The 27,384-nt window shown below is 38.6% G+C and overlaps 2 protein-coding genes across 2 annotated transcripts; one reads left to right on the top strand and one right to left on the bottom strand.

Moving 5' to 3' along the window:
• Nucleotides 1-186: 186 nt before the first annotated feature.
• On the top strand, nucleotides 187-27,384 carry mcph1 (microcephalin 1; the record flags this gene model as incomplete). The annotated part of the gene is made up of 14 exons (XM_083923234.1): nucleotides 187-220; nucleotides 726-817; nucleotides 909-1,027; nucleotides 1,159-1,243; nucleotides 1,924-2,035; nucleotides 2,122-2,253; nucleotides 2,341-2,421; nucleotides 2,852-4,007; nucleotides 5,012-5,126; nucleotides 8,750-8,787; nucleotides 8,944-9,106; nucleotides 9,261-9,338; nucleotides 26,998-27,235; nucleotides 27,332-27,384. The coding sequence occupies 14 exons, from the start codon at nucleotides 187-189 to the stop codon at nucleotides 27,382-27,384; spliced, it is 2,496 nt and encodes an 831-aa protein (XP_083779360.1).
• Nucleotides 11,831-21,878, bottom strand: angpt2a (angiopoietin 2a; the record flags this gene model as incomplete). The annotated part of the gene is made up of 9 exons (XM_083923146.1): nucleotides 11,831-12,003; nucleotides 13,559-13,689; nucleotides 15,060-15,226; nucleotides 15,838-15,939; nucleotides 16,302-16,429; nucleotides 16,983-17,221; nucleotides 17,355-17,476; nucleotides 18,568-18,723; nucleotides 21,609-21,878. The coding sequence occupies 9 exons, from the start codon at nucleotides 21,876-21,878 to the stop codon at nucleotides 11,831-11,833; spliced, it is 1,488 nt and encodes a 495-aa protein (XP_083779272.1).

Genomic DNA, 27,384 nt, shown 5'->3' with positions numbered 1-27,384 from the left:
TGTCTTCACCTTCAACCTCGTCGTTGATGCTAAACAAGAAAAGTGAACGCACACTATTATTCTTACTATATCTTGTGTTGAGATAGGGTTATATCTTGTGCTTATATGGAGCATGTGGAAGCTGATACTTCATCTCGAATAATGTCTTCATTGATTTTGTGTTAGGTAAACCTAAAGAGACCAGTGATGACCACAAACAACAGCTGTTCAGTTCTTAAAGGTATATTCGTTTTACTGCTCTTAAGATGAACATTATGGCTTATGGTGAACACATATGACTCTGTTCAATATGTCTGCAAATTTTAAATTGTGTACCATTTTGGTATAGGGAAAGATGGTTTTGGAGATGCACTAAGCTTTAAAATATCTCCTATGACACTTCAGACTTGTATAGCTAGCTACATATAGATTACATATAATGCCTGTTGGTCAATTTAGTCCTGTATATGTACCTGGTTTAGTAATTAAATCAGTGGGACTATGCTGTATATATTATTAGTTTTCTTTGCTGTATGGCAATAAACACACAACAACATGGAATAAATGAATGCTTTCTTAGATTGGCCTTGTGAAGACTGTCAAATGCATATTGAATATTGTTTGACTCGTTAAGGGAGTCTGTTTCTTCTTGTGTTGTGTATCATCTTAGTTGTACGGCTCTTAATGTAAGATGAACATTATGGCTTATTATGGTGTAAGTGTATGACTGTTCAATGTGACTGCAGATGTCGTTGCCTATGTTGATGTGTGGTCATCAGACAAAACGGCAAACTATTCAAAACCATTCGTTCAGCAGCTTCAGGAAATGGGAGCTCAGGTGAGAACACACATTTTCACTACAATAGACCGGATTTACAGACAGTAGATATGTATACTTTGCAAAAACCTACAAGCCTTTTCTTTTACAGGTATCAAAAACATTCAATAAACAAGTCACACATGTAGTCTTCAACAACGGTCACCTGGCTACGTGGCGGAAAGCCAAGAAAAGTGATGTGAGGCTTGTCTCTGTTCTCTGGGTTGGCAGGTAGGAATAGCAAAGAGAGTTGTATACTTTTTTATGTTTCAATTGTATAGTTATGAAGCGTTACAATATGACGTTGTCAATTATTATTTGAATCTCTTAATGAGGCTTATTTTTGTTGAAATGATGGTCAGATGTCATGATGACGTGGTGCACGTGGATGAGGAGTTGTATCCAGCCTTCAATGATGTAAGCAATCCTGTGTTGAAGAACAAGAAAGTGAGTAGAGACAGATTATACATGAGCTGTTTACTGTATGTATGTGTCAGAGTTTCCGCTGTCATTGTAAATCAGTGTTGGACCTCTGTTTGTCAAGCCATACATTGTGCTGATTTTGGGTCACTGACCGAGGTCTTCTCTTAATACACTATACAAGAGCTAATGCTTACCACCTCTTTTGATTTTAATGTCATACTCACCTATAGAAAAATAAGTCCACAAAAATCCTAGAGCTAGAATCTTTGCAAAATGTTTAGACTTATTACACTAGCTCATTTTCCTTAATATTTTACCCTAAAATAAGCTGGTCTCATTGATAAATGATCTATCAAATTGAATTTACTGGAACAGCCGACAAACAGCTTGTGAATGTTGTGTAACTTGTTTTTACTAATCTTAACTAATCATAAAATCTCTGGAGCCTCTTGTTTAAACATAAATCCAAAATCTTGTGACATTTCACAGTTATGATTTTTTCTAATCTAATCTAATTCTAAGTTACTCTGACTGATGTCAAAGTGTTATGTTGCATAGACTTGATCAAAAAAACAGTTTGTTCATTGCTCAGTTTTTCTAAACCAAGTGTGAACACAGTCTTTACATTTAAGTGATTTTACAAACATGCATGTTATTACTTCCTATTCCAAATGTTTTTGTGTGTGTGTGTTTGTTTCATGTAGCATCGTTGCATGCAGCCAAAAGATTCTCCAGTGCGGACACCTGAAAATGACAGACGCATGAGAAAAAAATTAGACAAGATGATGAAAGACCTAGCTCCAAAACAGCCTCTCCGTAAGACATTATTTCACCTTTTTAGAAACTTTAAAAAACAATTATGAAATGACAAACTACATCCTTTGGTTTATTTTCACCCACAGTTACAGATGTGTCGTCCATCATTATTGACCAAGGGAGCGGAATAGTCTATAGCCCTGCGCTGAAAAGATCAGATTATATGGCACAGCGTTTAAAAGACATGAAAGAGAAACGGGAAAACCTCTCACCCACAGGTATTTGCAGCAGCCATATAGAGTGATGAACTGACAAGGTCTTAAAAATATTTCAGCACTTTTCACGTTTTTGTCTCTGTCTTTCAGCTTCACAAATGATGGAAACCTGCTCAGCCCCTGGGCTGGGGCCTTCTCTTGGGAGTACACCAACCACCTTCAAATTAATGTGTAAGAAAATTACATGTTGGCCTATTTATCTCCTGTTTCGCATTGGCAATGCTGATCTATTTTTTAGGAATCAGTGATCTGATAACGATGCATAAGGCACTCGCATGCACAACGGCCGGACCGTCAATCACAACAAACAAAGAAACTCTGATTTCAACACACACAGAGGGAGAGTGACTTCAAACGCCATTGCTCCACTATATATTTACATAGCAAATAGTTGTTCGCTGTTATATAAATGTTCACAATATTAAGTATAGTGCCTTTTAACTTTGAGTCTTTATATGAGCAGCTGCCTGTGGAATTATTTTGTGAGGGTCATTGAGAGCCATTGCAAATCTAGCTAAGCACACAGTCAAATAGAACAATGGAAAGAAAGTGGCGAAATGATGCACCAAACCTTTGATTATTTATCTTTTTCTTAATATAGATGAGCAGTCAGATGATGATGATTCCAGGGCTACTGTTGCTGAACCTGCTTACTCACCTGATAAGGAAGAAGGGAGAACACAAGTTGATGCTACTGGCCATGACCACCTTGAACAAAGCCACAGGACTGTCTCCAAAAAGCCATGGCTCTCGCCCTGCCAAGAAGCGCCAAAACGCATTTTAAGCCCTGTGAAATGTCTTGACTTCAAGGACGGAGAGGATGAAAAACAGAATAGACAAAAAACGGAAAGAAGGACCTCGGTCAGAAAAAAATCAGCAGAGAAACACAAATCTAGAGGTTTATTGGAAAGCTCTTGCCAGGAGAGGAGATCCGACAACAGCAAGAAATTTCATAGAGAAAATCTTCGGTCACAGATAAAGTCATCCAGACGGTCACCTAACAAATCTGAAAAGGGAAAGAGCAAAATTAAAGCAGCTAAATCCTTTACAGAGACTAATACCCGTTTGGGTTCTGAGTCTGACGCTGCAAACTCTTCTCGTTCTTGCCTCTCGTCCACAACAAAATTAGGTGATGCTGCAGTTGAACTTTTGAACCAAACTGCTACTCCATTACAGAAAACACCCAAAAGAGCCAGACCATCATTTTCTACCTTGGTACGATCTTTCACTATATCCGGTGTTTCTGAAAGTTTTGCCTCAGGTTCCACGAATGGAGATGATGATGTGTTTGAGGACTATTTCTCCCCAGCTAACCACCACCAGAGATCAAAAAGACATTCTTTTCCTAATCTATCCGCGGAGAAAGACATTCAGATTCCTTTTGAATTGGACTCTGTCCCGAAGAAGAGAAAACAAAGAAGAAGTGAAAGCATTGGATTTGAAACTAACAAGAAGAGGAAACTAGAAAAAGGTCAGCAATCTGATGCAAGCAGTGAGCCTCAAGGTCATCCACAACAGAAGGGTAAAGAATCTATGCCTGCACTGGAGATTGCAAGTTGCAATGTTACACTCGTGACTAAAAGGCGAAGTCAAAGCACCTTGCAGTTTACAAACACCAGAACAACTACACCAGCTGCAGTGAAACGGAGAACACTATCTGCATCAGTACAATCAACAATGTGCCCAGAGGCCAACACAATATCGGAGCTGCAGAAAAACTCTGATGTCAATGTCCCTTCTCATACCTTGGAAAGTGAGTAGTAGGGCTAGAATGTGTTTATCACTAACAATTTCCCTCTATTCATCATTGTGAACGGAACAAAAGAAAATATTTCTAATAGTGTTTGAACTTTCACAGTGGTGGATGTTTGTAGATTTCTCTAATTCCTGGGACGTTTTATATGGTTTCAAAAGTTTTGCAACATTATTATTTTAGGGAATAGTGATTGCATCAAGTTTTCTGAATGTTTCTTTTCTGGTGTCACATTTTGAAGAGAAGACTTAAGAAATACCTACTATGTAAATAAATGAGGCCTTTTCATATGAATAGTCTTGTAATATTCTGTATGTCTGTCTTTTGAAGCCCTAATTCGTAATTCAGTTTATAAATGTGATGTACATGCACATATGTCTGTGTATATATACTGTAGATAGAGTTTGAGATGTGTTCTCCCACTTCTCTTTGCATTACCTCTGGTTTCTGTTTTTCTCCCACAATCCAAAGACATGCAAGTTTGGTAAATTGGAAGCGTTTTTTGCCCGTAGATATATATTTGTATATGTATATTTGTTTGTCAGTATGATAAACCTGTGGTGGGTGACGCCCACCGCATGCTGAGGCCTGACTCCCCGAACAGGATGAGTAGTTCTGAAACTGGGTGGACTTATAGATGGAAAAACAGCATTTTATATGTTTCTCACTAACTTAAATTTAATGTTAGTCCATGTATTTAAAAAAACTGCAAATTTGAGCAAAGGAGCAGGTTTCAGTATTTTGGTGGTGATGCGGCCTTTTCGATTGCATATGGTACTTTGTTACTTTAAAAAAATGATTCATTTTAATTTATTCGATTAAGTTCCTTTCAGCCAGGTGTGAATGGAGAGATAAGAGATGAATAAACATGAATTCTCTCTCAAGCACACACGTGCGCGCACACACACACACACACACACACAAAAAAAGACAACAGTGACTTCTGTGTGACCGTTGAGTGACGTCCCCCCATGCTAGTTTCAATTGTTTGTCTTGTTTTCAAGGTAGAGGAAATGCACGTACATTTGCTGCTGTTTTAACAGAGATCCCCTCTGAAGCAGATGAAGAACAGCTCAATAAGCAAGTCAGCTTGAGTCTTCAGAACATGGTTAACAAAACAAAGGTAAGAAGACACCTTGATTGTTTTAAATGTTTAGTGTAAATTAAAATGAATGACTGAAGATTTTTTTGCACTGAATCATAAAGTTTGTGAAACTGCAAAAAAACAGGGTGTTCTGAGTAAGTCACCAGTGGGGCGCTTAATAATTCATTAAGGAAACTGCTGTGACATGAGATTTTAAATTACAAATCTCCCATTTGCTAATTCAAAAACTTTGTCCACAGCTAAATTGCATAGTTGACTTTGGCTTGGGTGCATTTTCTCTGTGTTCTTTATTTATTGAGTTTGCACTTTGTCTTCCAAATCTTTGGCAGCTGCAGAATATGACAAAGGCCTGACATTCATTTTTTTCTGTAATATAGGAAGTTGAGGAAGCAAACAAAACATCAGTAGTGTGTGTCCTTCCTTTTTAAGTATTTCCTCCATAAGATCGTATGCGTCCATAGCTGTAGGCGTTTGACACATCTCATCAAGAGGTTCTGTCTGATCCTGAGGGTTTCCTGTGTTTTGCCTCTGTGACGGTAGCGTACAACTTCCTTGCCTGTGAAATGCACCTGGGCTCTGTTTTCGTTACGCTGGTAACCTCAAGCTGTAGCTAGAAGAAAAAAAAAAGACAAACATGACGTCGTCTCCCTCAGGGGATCTGTCATGGGCAGATTTTATTGTAGCCTGATTACAGAGAGAGTTGTAGTTTTTTTTCCTTACTTCTGTAAAGACCCTGATAAAAGACTCATGTTAAAATGTGTGGCAGTATTTGGAAACACATTCATCTAAAGCTCTTGGAGGTCACACCTGCATGGTTCACCAGCTGGTAAGCAATGATAAATGTCATGTTGCTCGACTTTGGTTGCAGTGCAAATGTGCTGCGCTGTTGAGATTGTTAAACTAAAAAAAACAACAACTCAAAACTCAAAAACAAAGTGTCATCAAATCACATGCATTTATCCTCCATCACTCTGTCATTCCTCTCAACCTCCTCATGTCAAGAGATGGGTATTCCTCATCCATTCCCTTTTTGATTCCTGATCAGTTTTAGGCCTAAAATCTGATGAACTTTGGTTTTAACTTCATAAATCCTTTTAAGCCTAATATTCTTTTAATAATAGCTATAGCTAAAGTTGCTTTGACTGTGTTCACAAAACATGTTAACTGATATGAGCCACTGTATGTGCTGTATGGTGTTTCTCAGTCAACGTTTATGTTCAGCTCTTTTCTCTTATGGTTCTTCGTTTCTGATGCCTTCTTACTTACTGGAACTAATCAGTTTGTTTTAGGTGAGGGGTAGAGCGTACAAGAGGCGGGACATGACATGGATTACACCGTGGTCAAATAGCTACTTTGTAATTTGGACATAAACAACCAAGTCTGTTTCCGTCACTGAATTTGCCTGACCATTTCAGCGTCTGCCCTTACCCACCAAAGTTCACAAATCTTTTCTCTCCAGTTAGACATTTTGTGTCTATGTGTAAATGACCCTTCTTCTTCACCCTCTGGTGTTTTTCTTATGAGCCACATGAAAGAAACATCAGACAGTCAATGACCTGCTTTATTTACCAAAAGGCTCAATCGGACATTACGCTGATTTTGTACTAGTGCCACTGATTGGGACATTTGCGTTCTTTTCATAAAGCTTACATAATGTCTAAATCAGTCGTTCTCAAACTTTGTACATGACGTACCACTTCAGAAAATATCAGGCTCTCAGTACCACCACTACCACCGTCTTACACTATTTAGCTACGGACAGAAAGGTTTATTCCTAATCAGAAGCTTATTTATTGTTGACTGTCTTCAGCCACAGCCACGCTGTATGAAGGAGTAACATCAAAACTGACATGTCAGTGTTTTCAAACCAATCATTTTACTTACTATCTTGCCATCACAGTTTAGCTCCTAACTCATGGACATGGCTACGTAGCAGGCTGATTTTGAAACAAAAATATGACAGGAAATGCTAAACTTGTTTTAAATTACATTTTACAGATCTTAAAAGTTTAAGTATTTTCCATTAATTAAATTAGTAATTAATGTCTCCTTTGTTTCCTACCATCAGAGAGAGCTTGAGTACCACCAGTGGTACAAGTACCAGAGTTTGAGAACCAGTGGTCTAGATAGTTTCACGGTTGCAGTGCAGCTGTGAAGGGGGCTTTAGGTGCTCTTCAGTTATGACAAGTGGTTATCTGGTATTACTTTTAAAGCTGCTATTTCTAATTGGCTCGCACAGCTTCAGTTGACCTCAATCTTTGCAGAGATCCAGGAGCCTCATCTCTCTTTGAATGCCTGAACGGCGGCATTTTCTTTTTGCTCAGAGTAGCAGCCATTGAGAAGAGCTACACACACAGTGAAGAATTTCCTTCATTTTGCTCAGAGACCGTGCTGCAGTTCTCACCAGCTCTTTTGTCTGAGGCTCATTATGTCCTGCTCATTCTTCAATGCCTGTTGCCAGAACATGTCCACCGCATGAGATAAGCCAAAGTCCCCTTTGAGGAACCTTTTGAACGGCTGCCCATGTTTTTAGTTGTTTGACTTCATTTGAAAGACCTCAAAATGAGCAGATTTTCTTGTCACCTTCTGGCAGTACTGAAGTGTTAGGAGAAGATAACCCTGTTGTGGATCATTAACGAACTGGAATAACAAAACATTTTCCTTTGAAGAAAACTCATGTCAGGACAACCAAGGAGTAGCAGTCAATTCAATCCCTTTCCAGCGTGCTTATCAGGGATAATGTGATGTGTGACAAGTGTGGGAGGGATCGGTGGACCGCTTTGGCACCACTGTGTGCAGCAGGCCTTAACCCCTGACTTCCAGCTGGGGGGACCAGATATCAGAGTGTGGCAGGAAAGGGCCCGTTGGTCCTGTTTGTAACTGCTGCTCAGGTGTTTGTGTCGATGATGGCTTACAGTATTGGGGCCAAAGTACGAGGCTGTATGGATCACAGACGTCAGTTTACGTATTTACAGTTCCGTTTCAGTGGCTCTGAATATGTTTTTCTCTACTCATGGCCTTGGTGTTTGATTTCCTTTTTGGTCTCTATGCAACTATATATCAGACATATCAGACAGGGTTACTGAAAGTGCAGGGTCTGTCTGCCTGTTGAAAAATGATCCTTTGGCTTTTACCTGTTGAGTGCTGTGCCATTTAACAAACCAGCTCACAATTCAGATGGATACTGTATTATTGTCGACTTTAAAGTTTAGATTTTATTTCTATATAGAGTTCACAGATTAGAGTTCACTACTTTCTGTGATTTATTTTTCTCCTACTAACACAAGCCAAGAAGAAAATCCAGCCAATTCTGTCCTCTATAGCTGCTCCACTTATATTTAAGCCTTTGCCAAATATGTGGATATTGTGACAAGATGCAGCAATATGGATTTCGTAGACTGTGAGGCTTTATATTATTCCTCAAAAAATAAATGGGTTTGAATGTATTGAATACAGATTTTCTCTTCAATGGTTTAATTTCATTTCACTTCTAGTTTTGTCTCATTGCTTTACAATAACACTAACTTCATACAATATTAGGTCATTAGTTCAAGTATCCATGTTTATTTAAGTAAAGTAAAATTTGGTTAAGAAAACGTTTTATCCTGTTAAGATGTTTGGTATATTTCTCTTTTTTTCAGGCTATGAGAACACTGGTCATGACAAGCATGCCCACAGAGTAAGTACAAACATTTACACTGGCTTGTCTTAAGATAAATGTCACCAGCCTTAGATTGCTCACATTATTTTTAATGCACTGGTGAGAAAGCTGGTAAAAATGTGTTTTGTTTAATCATTTATGTTGGATGCTATGTACTCTACTCACCTCTTGTAGGAAGCAGCACACATTGGTTCAGGTGGTGACAGCACTGGGTGGTTTTTCAATCGTGGACAGAGTTTGTGAGAGCACAACGCATGTGGTGTCTGGGGGTGACCGGCGGACTCTCAATATTCTGTTGGGCATAGCTCGTGGCTGCTGGATCCTGTCTTTTGAATGGGTATGTAGTTTAGATAAGTGTCAAAGCCATTACATGATATTATTTTAAATGATGCTGGTATATTTTATTCATTCATTCATCTTCAACCGCTTGTCCCTATAGGGGTCGCGGGGGATATATATATATTTTTTATGTTCATTTTTTTCCTGAGTAGATCCTCTGGTGTTTGGAGCAAAGGCAGTGGATTCCAGAAGAACCATATGAACTCTCAGACCAATTTCCTGCAGCACAGGTGAGTAACAGTACAAGTCTAAGCAGTAGTAAAACTACTACTAGCATATGACTTCATTATAAACCTCAATTATGTTTTCCATAAGTGCAAACAATCAGATGTATTTGGATTTTAATGACCCCATAATAAGAGGTTTTCAATGTCTGGCTCTCATTAATATGACATTAAATTAACAGTAAGTTGAGTAGTTTATACCTTTACCTATATATTCCATTCTGAATGTGAATCCTGTAAATCAACATTTCTTTGCACTTGTTTGCCGCCTGTTTCGTCCTGGACAAGTGCCAAGCTTAAGTTAGAGCTGCACATTAAGATATCTCTTTTACAGAAATCTAAACGTCTTCAGTTTTATAATTCTATATTTTTTCTATATATAAATCCTTGCCCCTTTCTGACACTCAAAACTAATAAGTATGCGTAAAACCAAAGCTGAGGAAGTTGGACGGAAACCCGCTAACTTTTATTACCAGTCATCCATTTTCAGTCTGCTTGTTTTTCCTGAAACATCCTGTGTGAATCGTGTTTTTTGCCTTTTCCTGAACTTGCCCTTCATGAATCACTGTCCGCCTGTTTGCTGTCTATAGAGAAGACACATTTTCTCTTAAAAATTGCATGATGGCTTTTGTTGTGACAAAGTATTTTTTTATGTCCCCACGGTGGTTTGTCATTCCTTTACTCTTATGGAGGCCTCCAGTGTTTGGCAAACCACATGCCTCCCTCTTTTATTCAGTTGCTATGAAGCGTGATTTGTATGAATGATAGAAACTGACTTTAGTACTTTGTTCGCTAAATTGCTGTTGATGAAACAATTTAATTCGTTTTCACAATTAATTTCATTCGTATCTCTTGGATATCTTAATATAAAATTATATATGACTAATCAAATCATGTTGGCCGACCTCGGTGACTTGGCAGTACGATTGAAAGAATGAAGTCTTCATGTCACTTGAGTCTGTGAAGCAGTTTTAACACTACTGTTCTACTGTAACTATGCCTTTATGTCCCTGTATTAGATCAATGATCAGGGCTGGTTTATAGCTGTATTGGTTCAATCTTTATACTAATTGGATAAAGTACTGTTCCTCGATATAATTCGGTATTAATTTGAATAAGTTACAAAAACAAGACATTCCCATGTGGGTGTTTTATCCATAAACAACCCCAAATTGACTGTTTCTCAACATAAATCAATATCACCCTATACAATAACATGAACGGTAGACATTTACATTTTAGATTTAGATTTTATCCATTTTCCCCACTATAAACTATGCCCATATCCCCCCTCTGAAGATTTGGTAGTTCTATTTGAAATGTGTAGTTGCATGACCTTAAAAGCAACAATAAAAATTGTAACCTTTTGAGAATTTAGAATTTTTATTTTATACTTGAAAATGATAATAGATTGCTCAAAAAATGGTGACAACCCGTGCATTCACGAGGCTGTTATTTATTATAGTGTAGAACAGAACAATTGTGGAAAAGGACTTTAGAGTTAAGGCTTACGTCTTCAGCGCTCTGCCTTGTGGTTGTGTTTAACATTTAACTTCAGGTATATAACAGCTGGTGGAGCATTACAGTCAAACACTCCAAAGCCAGGGCCAGTTTTTACTGGTAAGGAATTAAGCTTCATCACTTGTACAACTTTTCTCATAATTTTTTCTGGTTGAAGCTTCAAAAGGAATATTTCATAAATAAATAAAAGCTAATTCCAGAGAAACTGCAAAAAGATCCTCATTATGTATGAGCACGTAGGAAGGTACTGCAGAATTGCATTTATTCCTCTGACTGCCTGTGCAATGACATTCTTAACTAGCTAGGACTCAAGATCTGTAACAAATATCCATCATATATAATAATGTTAAATATCAAACTTAAAATCTACATATAAATTAAACAACAAATGTACATACATTCTCAGGAAACAAAACATTATCTTAAGAGAAACATTTTCTGTAGCAATTTTACATTTACATTTTAGGCATTCGACAGAAACATAACGATCACTTTGAGCCAGTTGTTCATCTGCGTGTTGTACCATAGTCTCTTTTTTACAACGACATAGGCAGCTATTATTGAAAACATGGTTAAATGGGTGCTTGAACTACATTTAAATCTTTAAAGAAATTAGTTTAATCAATGTCACATTTTACTCTGGCCTTCTCTGTCTGATTAGCTAGCCGTTATTACTCTATGCAATTACTATACCTATAATTATCTATACATACCACAGTCATAAGCATTTTCAGTATAGATATATACAGTATATAGAGAGATTTATGGATTTTTACAATCCACATTTCACAATTTCTTGCAACGACCCATTTGATTCAAATTCTTAAACACATAATCATGCACAAAACATGTCTTTCCAAAGTTATGTATGTTCTTGAAGTGCTTTGGTTCCCTTGAAGTTTTATTTTTGGTTGTTGTGTGTTGCTGTTTGTCGTGCAGAATTTCCTTCCCACTTTGTTTAATCTGAGAGCGACGGTTCAAAGGGAACCTGAGAAGTCTGCTGGTCTGATCATCATTGTAGTGGACTTCAGTGAGTAGCCTGAGCCTTTCCAGTAGTACCATTTGATTCCATTGAACCGATTTGAGTTTTGTCCTTGTTGGTAATACATCCCATTCAAATTGGACGGACCACAGGCATCAAACCACCAACCTAGAACATCCAAACAAACTTAAATTTAGATGTTACGTTGTCAAAGAAGAAGAGAAGAAACGCTAGTTTGGTGGTCCAAAAATGTTCACACTTGTGACCCATGTGTGGAAATGTTTCATGGAAACTATAGAATAGAATCATAAATTACAAAGTTTAAAGCCCCTTACAGAGCAAAACCATCTTTATGTGGGGACATTTAGCAACATTATATATTTTAAAGTTGCATTATTTTTTATTTAGACAACTGTGAATGAGAGTCAAACCATCGTATCACACTGGAGCTCAAACTAGAACAAACTAAAATTGTTTGTAGTATATGCAGGCTTTGTAAACTGTGCTATCTGAATCTGCACTCTTTAGAGAAAGTCGAAATTTCAAAGAACAGATGTGCATTAAATTTGATTTTTCAAGCTTAAATTGCGGCCATACAGAAAAACATTAGTGCACTTTTCAACTGTGCTGAGAGCTGTCTTGTAGCTGGAGCTCAGTCCATGTCATGTCATGTCTTCGCATCACTCGAGCAGCTAGAAGCTACTTGGTAAAAAAAAGGCAGTACACTCTTGTGTATGTTTCATGGCAGGCATTTCACATTTGTCAGCATCTAATTGGACGTGACAGTAAAATTGCTACTGCCCTTCTGTAGAAATGTTGTCGTAGAGATTGTCACTTATCATCGACACACACCCCTTTTTGTTTTAGGTCACAATGCCACTTTACATTTTCATCAGTGCTGGGAAGAGACTGACTGATGACTGACTGACTTGCTTTATATGCTTTTTGTTGTTGTTCAGCAGTAATAACTAGGCTGTCACTCGTAGTCCATAGGAATAATAATAATACTGTGTGTATATATATATATATATATACACACATTATATCTGTGAACAACATTCAAGAAAACCTGCCAACCTAATCTTTATGTTAAAGTTAAATAATGATTAGGGCTCGTAATATGTTTTTACATACGTATTATTATTTTATACATATTTACTACATTAATTCAGATTGTCATTAATTCAAAACAGGGAGCTTTGGATTGCTAATGGAAGATCCTGCTTTACTCTTTTTTGCTGAGTTAGTGCCACACAATTGTGCATAATGTGCGTATGGAATCTGTTGTGAGAGACCCCTCATGGGAAAAAAGGGAGAGGGTTAGGGTTTTTCTGCTTTCATGCTCACTTGGCAGACCCCAACACAGAGGGAGAGAAACTTCTGGCAGCGGAGTCACTTTCAAGGGAACGGAGGAGGACCTTTTAAGCAACAAGAGGAGAGAGGGAAAAGCTCTGTTCCCAGGCTATTAATGTCAGCCATTGTAGGGGCTGAATTCCCCAATGAGTTGATCAGTGATTAACTCTGAGCTAATTGTGCGCTTTGACCTGGCCACATAAGTACGAGAGCCCTTAAAATGCCCTTGAAGATTTTTCGAGGGAAGTGCCAAGATTTGGGTAAGTGGGAATTTGCTCCACAACAAGTGCCATCACAAGTCTGCGTGATAATTTCCTGACGAGCACAATTATTCAGAAGCACAGGTTATTTACAAAAATGTGTTTCTTACCCCCTGTTGTAAGTTGGGAACATTTGCAAACACATTTGTCGTTGTCTGCATCCTTTGTACTGAAATCACTTCCTGGCTGCCCGATGCTGCTTATTTTGCCTGCTGTTCCACTGAAGCCTTTAAGGTGTATCCTGTAGAATGGAAAAGGAAAAATGAAGGAAGAGGAGGAGGAAGTCTGTGATTGCTGTTCCTCAAAAGGCAGCTTCCAATTTGCTTATACAGTTCATTGGCCATAGCTTCACTACTGTAGTACTGGATCTAAAGTAGTATTTGGCAAATGGAAGAAGTGTGCTATTTGCCTTACGGTTACATTTACAAACTTAAGTATAGTTTGCCATGCTATATGTCTCTTGCCTAAGGATTTGTGTTGTGCAATATGTGCAGTTTCTTTGTATGCGTTAGTTGAAATTCCTGAGCCAACTAACTGGAGACCAAACGGGTCAGTGTCGAGTAGACTTAAGACCTGAAAAGAACTGTGTGCAATTGTAGCATTTCAAGGTCCGTTTGTCAAATTCAAAAGAAGTATCCATCCCAAACCTGAAATCAGCTTAGGTTTGGAAAAGAAAATACCTCTGAAGGAAAATAAAATGCCTCTAAAGGTTGTGTTATTGCCAAAAAAGTGTGCAGACTGAACGTTAGAAAACCAAGACATTTTATGTGTTTCCTATTTTTCAAACACTGACCATTTTTATTATATTTTCTTTGGGCTGATGCCAGTACGTTTGTTTCAGGAAGTAAATAAGTCTTCCACAGCAAAGAGCCACCATCCAGTGGAATTTCTACAGTGTGTTTTGCTTTTAAATTTAAGTAGGAGAGCTGTATTCATGATTACGAGCTAGTTTTCCTTTTAAAGTAGGTTTCAGGAGATAAATATTGTCTGGTATACGGTCCAGTGGGCACTGTCAGAATAATTATGAATAAAGACTGTAGAATAAATTGTTCTTGCACATTAGGAGTTAACAACCAGCACAAAGTGAGCAGCCTGTCCATTAACGTTGTCTCTTCTTCACTGTCAGTAAACTAACTGTAGAGAATTAGCCTGATAATCAGAGTGAATCATTTCACTTCATTATTCCATTTATTTAAAGTGCTCAAAAAACCCAGAGAGCCTAAGCTCTTTTACTTTAAGCTCTGGAAAGGTATTTGTGTAGGAAATAGATTTCCATTACACTGTATACACACTAAACATGTGAGTTCTCCTAAAGATGGTGCTTCTGAGAGGCTTAAATGCATATTGTTTCAAGGACTGTTGCCTCTGTATGTTGTCAACGTAGTTGTTAATTTGCTAAATAATTGAAAAAATGGCACTAGTTTGTGTCCAGAATAGCAGACTTCAAAAGAACAAGAGAGACACATTATTTTCTGGTGGGCTTCTGTGTCCTTAATAACTTGAGCTACATGAGCTGTAATATTATGGCTTTAGAAAAAATTTAAACAAAATGTTCAGTAATTGCTGGCAAACATCTAACACACTTGTTTCTATGGTGTTGTCAGTGAGTACCTGTAATTTTGTGCTTCATTGTCAAGAGAAAACTGGTCATATTGTGAGTATCCAGAGTTTCCTTCCCAGTCACTCAGCTGGATCCTTAGTTTGTAGGACTGTTGAATTGTCAGTCTGGAGATAAATTCATTCCCTAACCAGAATTCACCTGAAGCTTCTCCAAACCCCTGAAAAGACACAAAAGAAATGTAATTAAACCTTGCTGAGCCTCTGCAGGAGGGGCTTGTAGGCTGCTTTTTCCATTAACAAAACTGCTGACTGGGGTGCTTTTAGACATGTATCTTTCTTGGTTATTACACTGAAAGTTCCCCAGAACCAAAACATTTCATCAGAATATTTAAAAAACTTTCAGCAGTTACATCAATATTCACATTCACAATGAGATAATAAGAAGAATGTATGCCGGTTTAAACTGAGCTTGCATTGTAGTAGGAATAGAGGAAATGGCATGGATGCTTTCCTCTGTAATGATTGCTCTGTTGGGAATTGAGATTCTTTTTGGCACAGTGTTGTCCCATTTATCTTCTATTTGACATTGGCAATGTCTGTCTATTTTTGGGAATCATCTAGACCCCTGTTTGGATTGTAGATTTAAAACACTGTTTCGGATGCACTCCTCAGTGTTTGTTGTTACCTCTTACGGAGCAGAATCGCCTTTAAAACACTGTCAGTCGACGGCCAAAACCAAACCTGCTCTCTGTATTGTGCATTTGGAATAAAAACCGTAGCCTAGGTTATATTTTTTTAAGGGAAGAATTTCTTCTTGATGGCTTTTTACCTTTTTGTACTCTTGCCACGTACGGTGAAAGTCAACATGGCCGTCAAAGCGTTTTTGTAGTACTGTCCACCCACCTCCTTCTGTCTCCATGTCACAGAAAGCCTTCAAACACAAGAGGAAAAGGAGTTGCAGCAATTTATAATTCAAAATTAATGCTCTGTAAAGAATAGTCATTCATAGTTTGACAATGCAAACCGTCTTATTTGAGTTTGAAAACAAATCAGTTTCGGGGAAGGAATACAGAATTGAAGTCTTATCTGCTGAAAAGTTTCTAAGGAGATTACAGTTTTAGCTCAAGCATGCACATCATTAATGAAAGTCTAAGAACATTTGAATTTAACCACCCCACCCTCACACGCAAAACTGTTTATTGAGCACTTCCAGAGGTTTTATTCACAACAGTGGGTTAGCGTGGATGGGTCAGTGCATGCCTAGTCTGAATCAGTTAAACAGGATTACTTTACCTTAACCTCTATTGTAGTGTTGGGTAATGTTAGAGTGTAGACTCCACTCTGGGTGTTTCCTGACTTGAAGACAGCAGCACAGTCCCTGAACGTGGTAGGAGTGTCCTGCATCATGACAGTTTTGCTCTCTGCAGAAGAAATTACCCTTGTTAATTTGACACACAGTTGTAACAGCGTTTAACCATCCTCCTTTGGTGAATGCACATCTTCTGAGAGAAAACAGACGGTCAAAGTCACTGCTTCAGTGTTACTGCTGTTACAGTGAGGCATGTAGTAATAAAAGTTAAGAGGCCTTCTTTTGTGAAAGCAAATACAGCAGCACAGCCTCACACAATGGCCTCATAAACGAAACACAGGTTGTTCTTGTCATTTGATTGGATTAGTTTGTTTAGGCATTCAATTGATTTTCAGTGGCTACAGCGGCCAACTACTAAATGGTCCAAATATCAGTGTAAACATTGTTTAAATAGATAAGATACAATAAAAAAACATAACTGAAAATAACAGTATTCAAGTATCCAAGCTTTAACATTTAAGTCATAATTGCTGTATTAGGCTCTTTCTGAAAGCACACAAAGCCATTTTCTATATTGTTATCAACACTGTGAACCTCTGCAGACTTCACTAAAGCAAAACTTTATCATCTTTGAGTGCATCAGAGAGGTTATGATGTGGACTCACCTCTAGCTGAGCCGGCAGAGATGGCGTGAATGAGGTTGTTCACGGTGTCCAATAGCTCCTGCTGCTGACGCTGCAGCACACTATTGTTGGAGGAGACTTTGAGCAGTTGCTGCTCCAGCTCACCGATGACGGCCGTCTGCCTAAGTATTAGAGCCTGAAGCTGCTCTTTTTCATCTCGAAGCATCTTCAGCTCCGCCTGCCTCTGTTCCTCCATCCCCTCCACCTTTTTCTCCAGAAAGCTAAGGACAAGCAGGCAACAAGTTTAGCAGCAAGCTTTGTCTTTGCTTTGCAGCTTTCCACCAAACTGTACTGTTAGTGACCCTAAAAGTTAGCATTATCTGTGATTTTATGACGTGAAATCTATGTCCTCACTTGTTTTTGTCATTCAGCTTGCTGATGTCATTTGTTTGCACAATAAGTTGTTTTTCCAGCTTGTTAGTTGACAAGGAATTTTCAAGAAGTTGACGCTCAAGTCGAGTTGTATGATGAATTACCTAAAAACAAAAGAACAAAGTTCATTCGGGCTGTGTCCAGAGGAACCTTGAGAATCATCCATTCATCCATCAATAGATCTTTTAAATTCTCCTGACTATGATGTAAATGATCAAGAAAGGTTCAAGATCCTCTATTAATGCCATTTGTGTTAATGCCAACACAGCATGCTCCCTAGTTTTAACTCACAACTTGAAACAGGTTTTGTTCTACTGTTAACATTTAACTTTGAGATGCATTCAAATTATGCAGTTTCATTTGCTATTTCTCCATTTTGGTGTTTAATACAGTATGCAAATAACAGCATGACTTGATGTAAAAAAACATAAGATTATGGCAAAAGAGCAATAACATACAGTAATGTGTATGAAACTCCTCAATGTCATAATTACAATCCTAAAACAGTTTGTCAAAATATTTCTGTCTTTCATCAAGTTCAATACAAGCCCTGTATGCACTTCTACAGTGGACAAACAATTGCAAAATGGAAAAATGGGACAGGAAAGAACGACAAGTTCCAATACAGCAGACATACCTGAACAAGGGAAACAAAATCCACCTATTATCACAGACAGACGTATTGAACTGTAGGGTTGGGGACCTTGCCTCTAATTTCCCAGTTCGGAGGAACTGAACTCAGCAAAAAGCAGGTTGTTTACATGGATTCTAGCTATGTGTCTCCAATGGAGCTGTTGATGACTTTGAACAGACGGATGTCTGATTGTGACAAACTGATAGACCCTTTCTGTGGGAATACAAGTGTGCTAATAACAGGAAATGCTGTACCGTTGGCTCACATAAGGTCATTGACGTGTAGCCACAATAATAAACTGACGGAGTCATGCCTGTTTTTCCCTCTGCCTATTTTTTTTACATTATTTAATGCATTGTATCACACACTCAGGCTTGCATCTTTGAATGGAAAAAAGGAATTTAACATTTAATTAAGAAAATCACTTGTAGCACATTTTCATTAGCATGTTGATAATTTTATTATACCTATATGTAAACAGTTTTGAAGTTCTGTTGTATAGCATGTGTGCACTTTTTAGCGTTGTGTAAATGTTTAAAGTAGCTGGCTTTACAGCCTCACCTGTGCCTCCACATTGGTCAGTTTCCTTGTTTGCTCAGCAGTTTGACTCAGCAGGTTGGTTCCAATTTCAATCATCGTCGCTGTGTGGTTGTGTACAGCAGTCTGTTGGATTTGAACCATGTCCTGCTTCATGCTGTCCTGTATGTAGTTCTCCAGCTGCAGCACAGAAGAAAGACAATTGGTTTGAGACGGCTTGTAAGAGTCACCGATTAGTATCATCAACCAGTGGTTTTGTTTTGCACGCACAATCCTGACAGCTGGGTGCTGCTCACTACAGTCTGCTTCTATAATGTTGAACACAGAGCTGCTCTGTTTCTTGATTAAGTTCCTGAGCAACCTCAGTCCTTCAGTCACTTGTTCTCTTTTCTTGTTCAGATTCACCCTGTTGGTTCAGGCACTCAAACCACAGACTGACATTCTTTTGAGTGTTTATTGTACAGGGACTGGAGTGCACCGAGAGCAAAGTATTTACCGTTTATTATAACGGACATACTGTGTGTTATTATGGGGTGTGTAGCCATGCTTCTTAAAGGAAGTTTAAAAAAACATGTAGTAGAAACTTTGTATATTTAATTGTTGTATTGTTCTCAGATTACACACCTTATGGTCTTTTGGGGATAGTACTCACACCATCACACAAAGTACACTGGTCTCCTCACAATATCCTGGCAATGATGGTGTTACCAATTAAATTAAATCTGTATTGCAATCAAATTTCTAGTACTTTTATTCAATAAGTAGATAAACATATGCATTTAACAACCTATTTTGGAAATAGATTGAACAGTGCTATATTAGAGATTTATGATGAAGCACCATTGTTCCATCATTTACGTAGAGCTATAAGGATCAATGTGCACAGAACTGTTCCTGTGACAAGGTATTTTTAGTTGTTTTTATGGTGTCAAACATTTAAGAAGCTAGTTTGTATTGAAACATTTTTTCCCCAAATGTCAAAATGAAATTATAAGAATCCTGAGATGTTAACTTGTATATCCTCTTGACTCAAGATGGTAAAAACATTTACAGTTCTAGTTCCTTGCCCATATCAAACCTCTTAATCATAGGAAGAATACAATGAGCATAGATGACCCCAAGCTGGGAAAGGTCAATGTTTCATCTTTACGAGATTTATTCTTATCTACCTTACAGTATTGCCAGATTTAGGCCGAGACCAATCATTAAGTTATTTCCTGCACGGTGTTCCTGAGTGGCAATCAGGTCACACGACTCGTAAACAGGATGGAAGTGTTGAGTGAGGAGTTACATCCTTCATGACAGTAGACATGTGTGTTCGACTGGAAACCAGCGTCACTTGAATATCTTTGTCATCTACTGTAAGTTTGCATAATCACTTTTGCTATTTACTCATCAGTCAGCAACGCAACCCCTTACAGCCAACTGTCATTATTATTTTTCTCATTAAAAATACAAGTGACATCTGCAATTAGTGAGGATTTTGTTTGTCTTCCTTTTGTGACGTTCAGTATGTTCTTGGAGTGACAAAAGGATGTGTGGTAGGTGGAAGGCTGTCATTTGAAATGTTGGCAGGATGTCTCATTGACAGTCAATGATCTAATCAGTTGTTTACTCCGTGCGCCTCAAAGGCGTCAGTTAGGAATGACTGAGTTCCGCAGACAAATTGTTTTTCCTCTGTTGTCATCAGCTGGTGCAGCGTAAACAGGGATATTGAATGGTGAGAATCTGTATTATAATACTACTACTATACTAAGTGCTATAGTTATACGAATGAGATCTGTTCTTTGTGACAAAATATCAAATCAAATCAACATTCATCTTGTGAAACTAACCATTGCACTTTACCTTTTCTCATGCGCAAATTCATTTGATGAAGTCACTCAACAGAAGAAGGCACTGGAGTCTTCCTCTATTTACACTAACTGCTGAAGTATGTCGATGAAGCAAAAATATTTGATGACACATCATTGATCAGTGATGCTTCTCTCTGTGCTGTCAGACTTTGTAAAATATTTGCTTTTGTGTCGAGCGGGCTTTGATTTCTGAGACAGCACTTGAGCTTTTGTGCGCCCCGAGCTCTCCCGTGGAACAGATCAGAGCTTGCTTTATGTTAACGAGACGGGGATTGTGTGATCAAGCTGTGAGATGTTCTTGTCTTCTATAGTCCTGATCAGTAATAACACTCTGAAGAGGGAGCTAGACAAGAGGCCGTTCACTTCTTTCACTCTCACAAGCAATGCCTCAGCAAACTGAAAGGGGAGTATGCATGCCTCATGTGGACACCTGTGTTGAGTCTTTGTCAGTCATCAAAGACATTTTGTCCTTTTGCACTGAATAAAAATGTCTCTCACAGACACTCAGCATATTTTGTTCCCATGTCTGCCAAAAAATATATATGGCTTGTCATGCCGTGTGTGTTTTTAAAAAAAAAAATTTTTTTATGTGGTTCCAGGGTGTTCCAGCCCTGACTTAGCTACACATTTAGACAAACTTGTTCTTGTTGATGTAAACCTTTTCAAATCTGATTTTGTTTGATGGAGCAGTTTTATCACTCTTTTAATTTTGTGGTATCGGTCAAGCCTTAATCATGTGAGTATGGCGCTTAACAATGAGTTGGTGGTTTATTATAGGGCTGAATAGTTTCACGTTAAAACAAAAACAGCAGTATGAGTCAGAAAAAACATGTTTTTTTTGTCATTCTGGATGTTACAATTTGCAGATGTTCCATATAAAGTATATTAGATAGTTCTACAAATGTTTTTATGAGACATCTGTTCAGCATTTCATCTAAATTATCCTCATGCTCCATACTAGATGGCTGAATTTCTTTAAAATGTCACCTTCTTTCCTTTCCAGAAAATTGAAAAGTAAGTGTAAGGGTCTCTAGTGACACCTGTGCCGAGGAAGTGTAGCTCTCCAGCACATTTTGTACCTCTAATACACCATAGTTGCCTGTCTCAGAGATAGATCTCCTCCTCCTCTGAAACTATCACTCTCAAATCACTGTTAGGCAGTCATTGATATCACAATCACATGTGTTCATGGGTGGGACATAGCTTCACCTTAAGCAGCCACTGCGTGTTGTTCTCCATGGTGATCTCCAGTTGTTCCAGCCTCTGAGCCGACTCCTCATTGTCCACAGGTCCATCCTTCTGAACTGGATAGTTGTAGTTGCTGCTCTGGGTTTGGCAGTTCTCCTGCTCGGGCAGCAGAAAGGTGTAGCTGCACGGCCCATTTTGGATCTGATATTGTCTCTTACCCGCAGCACTGTATCCTGTCCCCAGACCAAGGCAGAAACTTAAAACTAGTAAGTCCACATTCAGCATCTTCATAGTAGATCTATTAACTTAAAAATAAGGTTAGCTCAGCTATAAGTCCTTTGATTTCTCGGTTGTCCTTAAACTTCTCTCAGTGATGGGATGTCGTTCTCCCAACAGCATCCAAGTGTCCTCTTGAGGTTCTGCAGATTCCTTTGTATTACCTCTCAGTAGAAGGAAGAGAAAAGGTCATCAGAAATCAGAGATAGTGTGTCATTCCCTTTAGGTTACCGGTGCCAGATTGCATGTGCTCGCTTTTCATCAAGCCCCCAACCACTTGTTTGAGCTGCCCGTGGCCCCTCTGATTAGCTAGCTGTGAGTTTAAACCACTCCCCCCTCTCACTGGGGCCAGTCATTGTGAAGAGCAGTGAAGTGAGAGATTTCTTTCAGTACACACTCACTGAACAACACAGCGGAGCAGATGCACAACACTACACGCTCCACTGTATCCTCTGTACTACCCGCATGTTTTTTTCTTGTCTAGTTAAACAGCTACTCAGGATGCAGCTGTCCACCGTCAGCAGACTCTGTGATACCATAGAGTCCATCCTATTCATTGAAAAATGTTTCCCCAAAACACACTTGTGTCTTTGAATGGGAGATTCAAAGGAAAAATTAACTCTTCCACATATTTTCTTATTAAAAGATGCTCAATGTATATTAAAAGCAAAGTCCACTGTATACAGCAGTTTGATCTATTGCACAAGTTCATAATGTTATAAAAAACGTTCCCAGATCTTCCTTGAGTCTCAGGGTCCATAAAGTCTCATATCATCTGTTACTGGTACAGACTAATGCAGCCACTTGATGACCTCTGACAATAAAATATTCATGGCTTTCATTTATTTATTTGCCTCTGCTTCAGGGTAGACTTATGCAAGATTCAGATGAAATGTATTTGATAGATCTCTGTCTGGGTCATAAGTTTAATGCATTATTTGCTCTTGAGGTGTTTGTTTCTTTGTTTTTACTCAAAGAAAGGGTGATTTTGGAGGTGTAGGCTACCTTGTTAGGTTGGAGATTTTGTCAGCTTTTGAATATTATTTAGGCAAGTTGTGGGTGTTTTCTGAATCCTGTCCCAAACTTCCCTGTCTACACTAGCTTGAAATGGCACGACAAACAGTGATCCCACACAGACAAAATGTTTCACATGTAATTTTAAGTGTGTGCATAACTGTTAGTACTATTAAATGAGCAGACTTAATACTTAAAAATGCCCTTTCAGACTTATAAAAGGCAGCGTTGTAATTTTTAGGCATCTTAGAAAGACACTTATTTTCAGAATCTTTTTTGCATCTAAAAATGCTTAATTAAAAAACAATGTTTTAAGTAGAAAATGGCTCTGAGATGAATCACTCCTAGAACACTAAGGTGCTGGCTCCTCATAAAATATACAGCCATATACAACTTTTACCTGTTATAACTTTCCTGCAAGACACAAATGGAAAGTTTGGGGTCTTTACCCTTAATTGCAACATTATTCCAAGCTGACAAAGTTTTTGCTGAGGTATGTCTGAGTGCTCTCGTGTCACAGTGAAGAACAGAGTGCAGGTGTGTAGTGCAGGAAAGGCATTGACATAGGAGGATGTTTTGTCCTATACTGCAGGAATGTGCCTCCATCAAAGACACTCTTCTATTGATTCAGTAGCTTCACTCTTTACTCCCACTTACAGCAACATTTTTGAAAAACAGACAGACCTTCTGCAAAATAGTTGTGGATAAATTGAGCACTATAGTAATTTTACCATGGCATAACCACATTTTAGTGTCACCATTTTCATTTTCTGACAGGAAAGCCTTAGATTTGCCCTCTGCAGTCGGATAGAAATACCGAAACAGAATTGTAGGAAGTAGCATGATGTAATAGTTACTGTATACGGGAAATGCAACATATTTAAGGCACATTACCGAAGAGGAAGGACTTTGTCATTTGAAAAACATTGGCTTTTTCAGGTGTTCAGGCTGAATCACTTAGACTTTAATGGCAACAGTTATTGAACACGCAGAGGGAATATACCACACACTGCTACAAGCAGACTGTGACTTCTTCTATCAACCACACACTGTATTTCATTACACGGGGCTGTTGATTTATTTTTGGCTGGTATTGGTTGTTACAGAGCTGCACAAGCTGTCTGCCTCTCTGCGGACTCATTTTGCAGAAAAAGAACTATTTTACTGTGCATTTGCGGCTACAAAGATATTGACCGGATTGTCAGAGTAAGGACGTGGAATTTCCCATGTGAAGAATAAATAGATTGTTGCTGGCACTTTACCATGCATCCCATCCATGTTGTAACAATTTCAAGAGTGTTTATCAGAGAAAGCTTGTTAACCACTGGCATCTCTGTGACCAGTCCTCTAGAGATTAAAAAAATCCAGCTCTGAGACACAAAGGCAAAAAAAATAGGCTTCAGCTTGCAGCTGGTGTACCGACAAATATTTAATACAGAGATGTGGGTCATGGAAAATGTGTCTTTAATGCAGCAGTATATTCCATGTGAAATTCAAATTTAAAAATCAAAATTGCTGTTGATCACAATGCCGAAAGTGAATGAAGTCAACATCACAATTTGTTTGTTTGTTTATATACAAATTCCCTGTATATATGCGTATCTTCAGATTGATCAAGCCACTTTCAAAGTCTTGCTGAGATTCAAGAAGCTTAAAATTTCCCTATTCTAGCAGTTAGTGGTTTACTCTTAATGTCCTTTTTGTGTCTTCATTTTGTTTTTAGCTCTTTTGAAAAGAAAAAAAAAACCACTGATTTTTGTGTGTGATCCTTCACCATCTTTTCTTTTAATTTCATCTTCTGCTGGTAGTTGTGTCCTTGTCCACAGATCGTTATTGCTGATTTTATCCGACTGGAGGATATTAAGAATTTTCCTTTGGCAGTTGTTGATAAAGGTTTGCACCACAGAGACCTGGAGAATGCCAAAAACCACTATCAATAAAATACAACCCCTTTTTCACATCATATACCTTGCATACAGTCTTCAATCATTCCCTTTTAAAGTGCACAATGTGGGTTAATGTTAACCTGACCATGTCTCTGAACCCTCTGACCAATCCCGATTACTTGACATGAAGTGAAATCTGTGTGAACATTGACAAAAGACTAAACGCCTTAAAGCTTGTTTCCTGGTATTCAACTTTAGAATAGAGCAGATTGTCCCCTTCAGTTTTGCAGCTGACCCTTGCTGGATACAGAGCAGGCCCGTAGTGCGAGCTAAGCGCATCACTCACCGCACTCGAAAAAAAACATGCTCTCATTTAATCAGACAATACTCGGGCTGCCGAAATGAAACCAGACACATAAGTCATTGTAGCTCACCTTAATGCCACTCAGAGTTCAACAGTGAGCAAGAAGTTGTTTAATATAATGTGGTTCTGATGGGATTCCTAATATTTCAATTTAAAATTATGATGCCGCCTTAAAGTTGTACGTGAACTAAAGTAATCCTGATTAGGTTGTCCAAAGTTTGTTAATGTAGTTCTATTGTAATAAACTGTAGTATGTTCAGCCATGACTTAGAAATGTTTATTCATACTAACAACAGGTAGTGTAGTTGCTAAATTGGCTGAAATGGCACATTTAGTCTTTCAGTAGTGGCTGTTCTTCTTGTGCCTCAGAGCTTCTGTCGTATCACAAGCAGCCCCCTTCAGGCCAGTTTCAGTATTGAGTCCAAGTTTCAAATTTGTGGCTGTGATGACTTTAAGTCAATACTTCATTTATTTATCACGTGTAAAGTGTCTGAGTATTATGAAGCGCTATATAAATAAAATGTGTCATATTATTATGTTATTATTTATCAAGGACAGCCCATATTAATTAACATCAGTGTGATGTTAATGTACCAAGTGGGTATTATGCAGGTTAATGACCTCATTATCATTAGTTGGTATTATTTTTATTTTAATGTTATCACTAACACCTGTGCTTACACTACTTTGACTACAAGTCAGACATTTTTTTTATTCATTCATAGATTTTTGTAGTATTATGTATTTTTCAGCATAGCTCCACGCAGCTTCTTCTTGACTGGAGGTCTAATAACTATTTTAAAATGCTGAGATTCTGAATGTTATCCTGGAAACTAGTCATTACAAACTCATGAGTTAATTGAAGAAACTGTTAATTGAAAAAAGATGATTCCAACCGCCTGTCACTCAAAGAATGAGAAGAAGAATTACTTTATTTATCCCGCAACGGGGAAATTGAATTTTTTCACTCTTATTATTAATCATGTTACACACACAGGCCCGAAATACACACATGCACAGACAGGACCTATACATGCAATTAAGGAGAGATGTTAGAGCGAGGGGGCTGCCAGTGACCAGCGTCCCTAGCAGTTGGGGGTTCAGTGCCTTGCTCAACAGCACCTCGGCAGTGCGGAGGAGATGAACTGCCAAGTCACCTATGGACTGAGCTACTGTCGCCAATAACTTTAAGTCTTGATATTATTTAAACGTGTTAGTTGTATAAAAACTCACCCCCTGCACACTTCTCATGAGCAGGGAAATTAGTTATGGAGATCAAAAGCGGGTTTTTTTGTTGTACCAGGCTGTAAACATGTTTATTTCTGCTGTAAAGTCGGGTATTTTAACATGGATTTCTTTGGGGAGTGACTTGCTTTTGGAGTCAGCCTCAAGTGCCCTTTTGAGGAACTTGGTGGCACGTCCTCGTTGGCTTCATTTTTCAGCCCCAGAGGTGGCTGCTTGGTCCCGGCCAAGAAATAGTCCAGCACAATATCCGCCGGGCGACGGTGAATTATCGTTTTTACACGTCATTTTTATGTGTTAATTAGTGAGCTTTAGGGGTGCTGGTGGGGTGATTAATTAACCTTTCGAAAGAGGCAGGCTAGCTGTTTCTCCCTGTTTCCAGTTCTTATGCTAAGCTGCTAAACTGAGCCAAGAAGCTTTGGTTTCAAACGTGTCATGTAACTCCAAATGGCTAATGTTATTGTGTGTTTGTCTGGAAAAAAAAGGTAGTTTTTTAGATGATCTTTTAAGGAAGCATGCTGTCTGTCCTTCTGGTATTTTCCTTGAACATAGAAGCTGAACAGGATCATCTGTGTCCTGATTGTACCGCTCTGAAAATATTTCATTTTTAACCCTTTTCTCTTCCCAGATCTGTCGTCTCCAGAGGCACCTGTCTGCCGGGGAGCACCAGCAGGACCTGTTCCAAGGCCACCCAGCAATATTTGTCTCCCAGCACTGCCAGCCACCCGCTCAGAGTCTGGTGGAGCTGATCCAGCTCTGTGGAGGAACAGTCTGCAAAGCTGTGCGGCAGGCAGGTATTTGCATTGGGAAGTACAGCGGCAGGAGACCAGAGGGGAGCAGGATCCTGTCTGAGCAGTGGGTGCTGGGTAAGGTGTTTTCCACCATTGTCTGAGTTAAATACTTAATGCATTTATTATGCCACTATTAACCGTTTCTCTCATTTTTTTGTGATTTTATTACAGATAGTATCACACATTTGAAGCGGCTGTCATATGATAACTACGACTTGGAGTGA

Source organism: Echiichthys vipera, assembly GCF_963691815.1.
Source record: "Echiichthys vipera genome assembly, chromosome: 11".
Lineage (NCBI taxonomy): Eukaryota > Metazoa > Chordata > Actinopteri > Perciformes > Trachinidae > Echiichthys > Echiichthys vipera.
The sequence above is the reverse complement of the archived record's forward strand: the minus strand, read 5'-3'. Positions and strand labels throughout refer to the sequence as shown.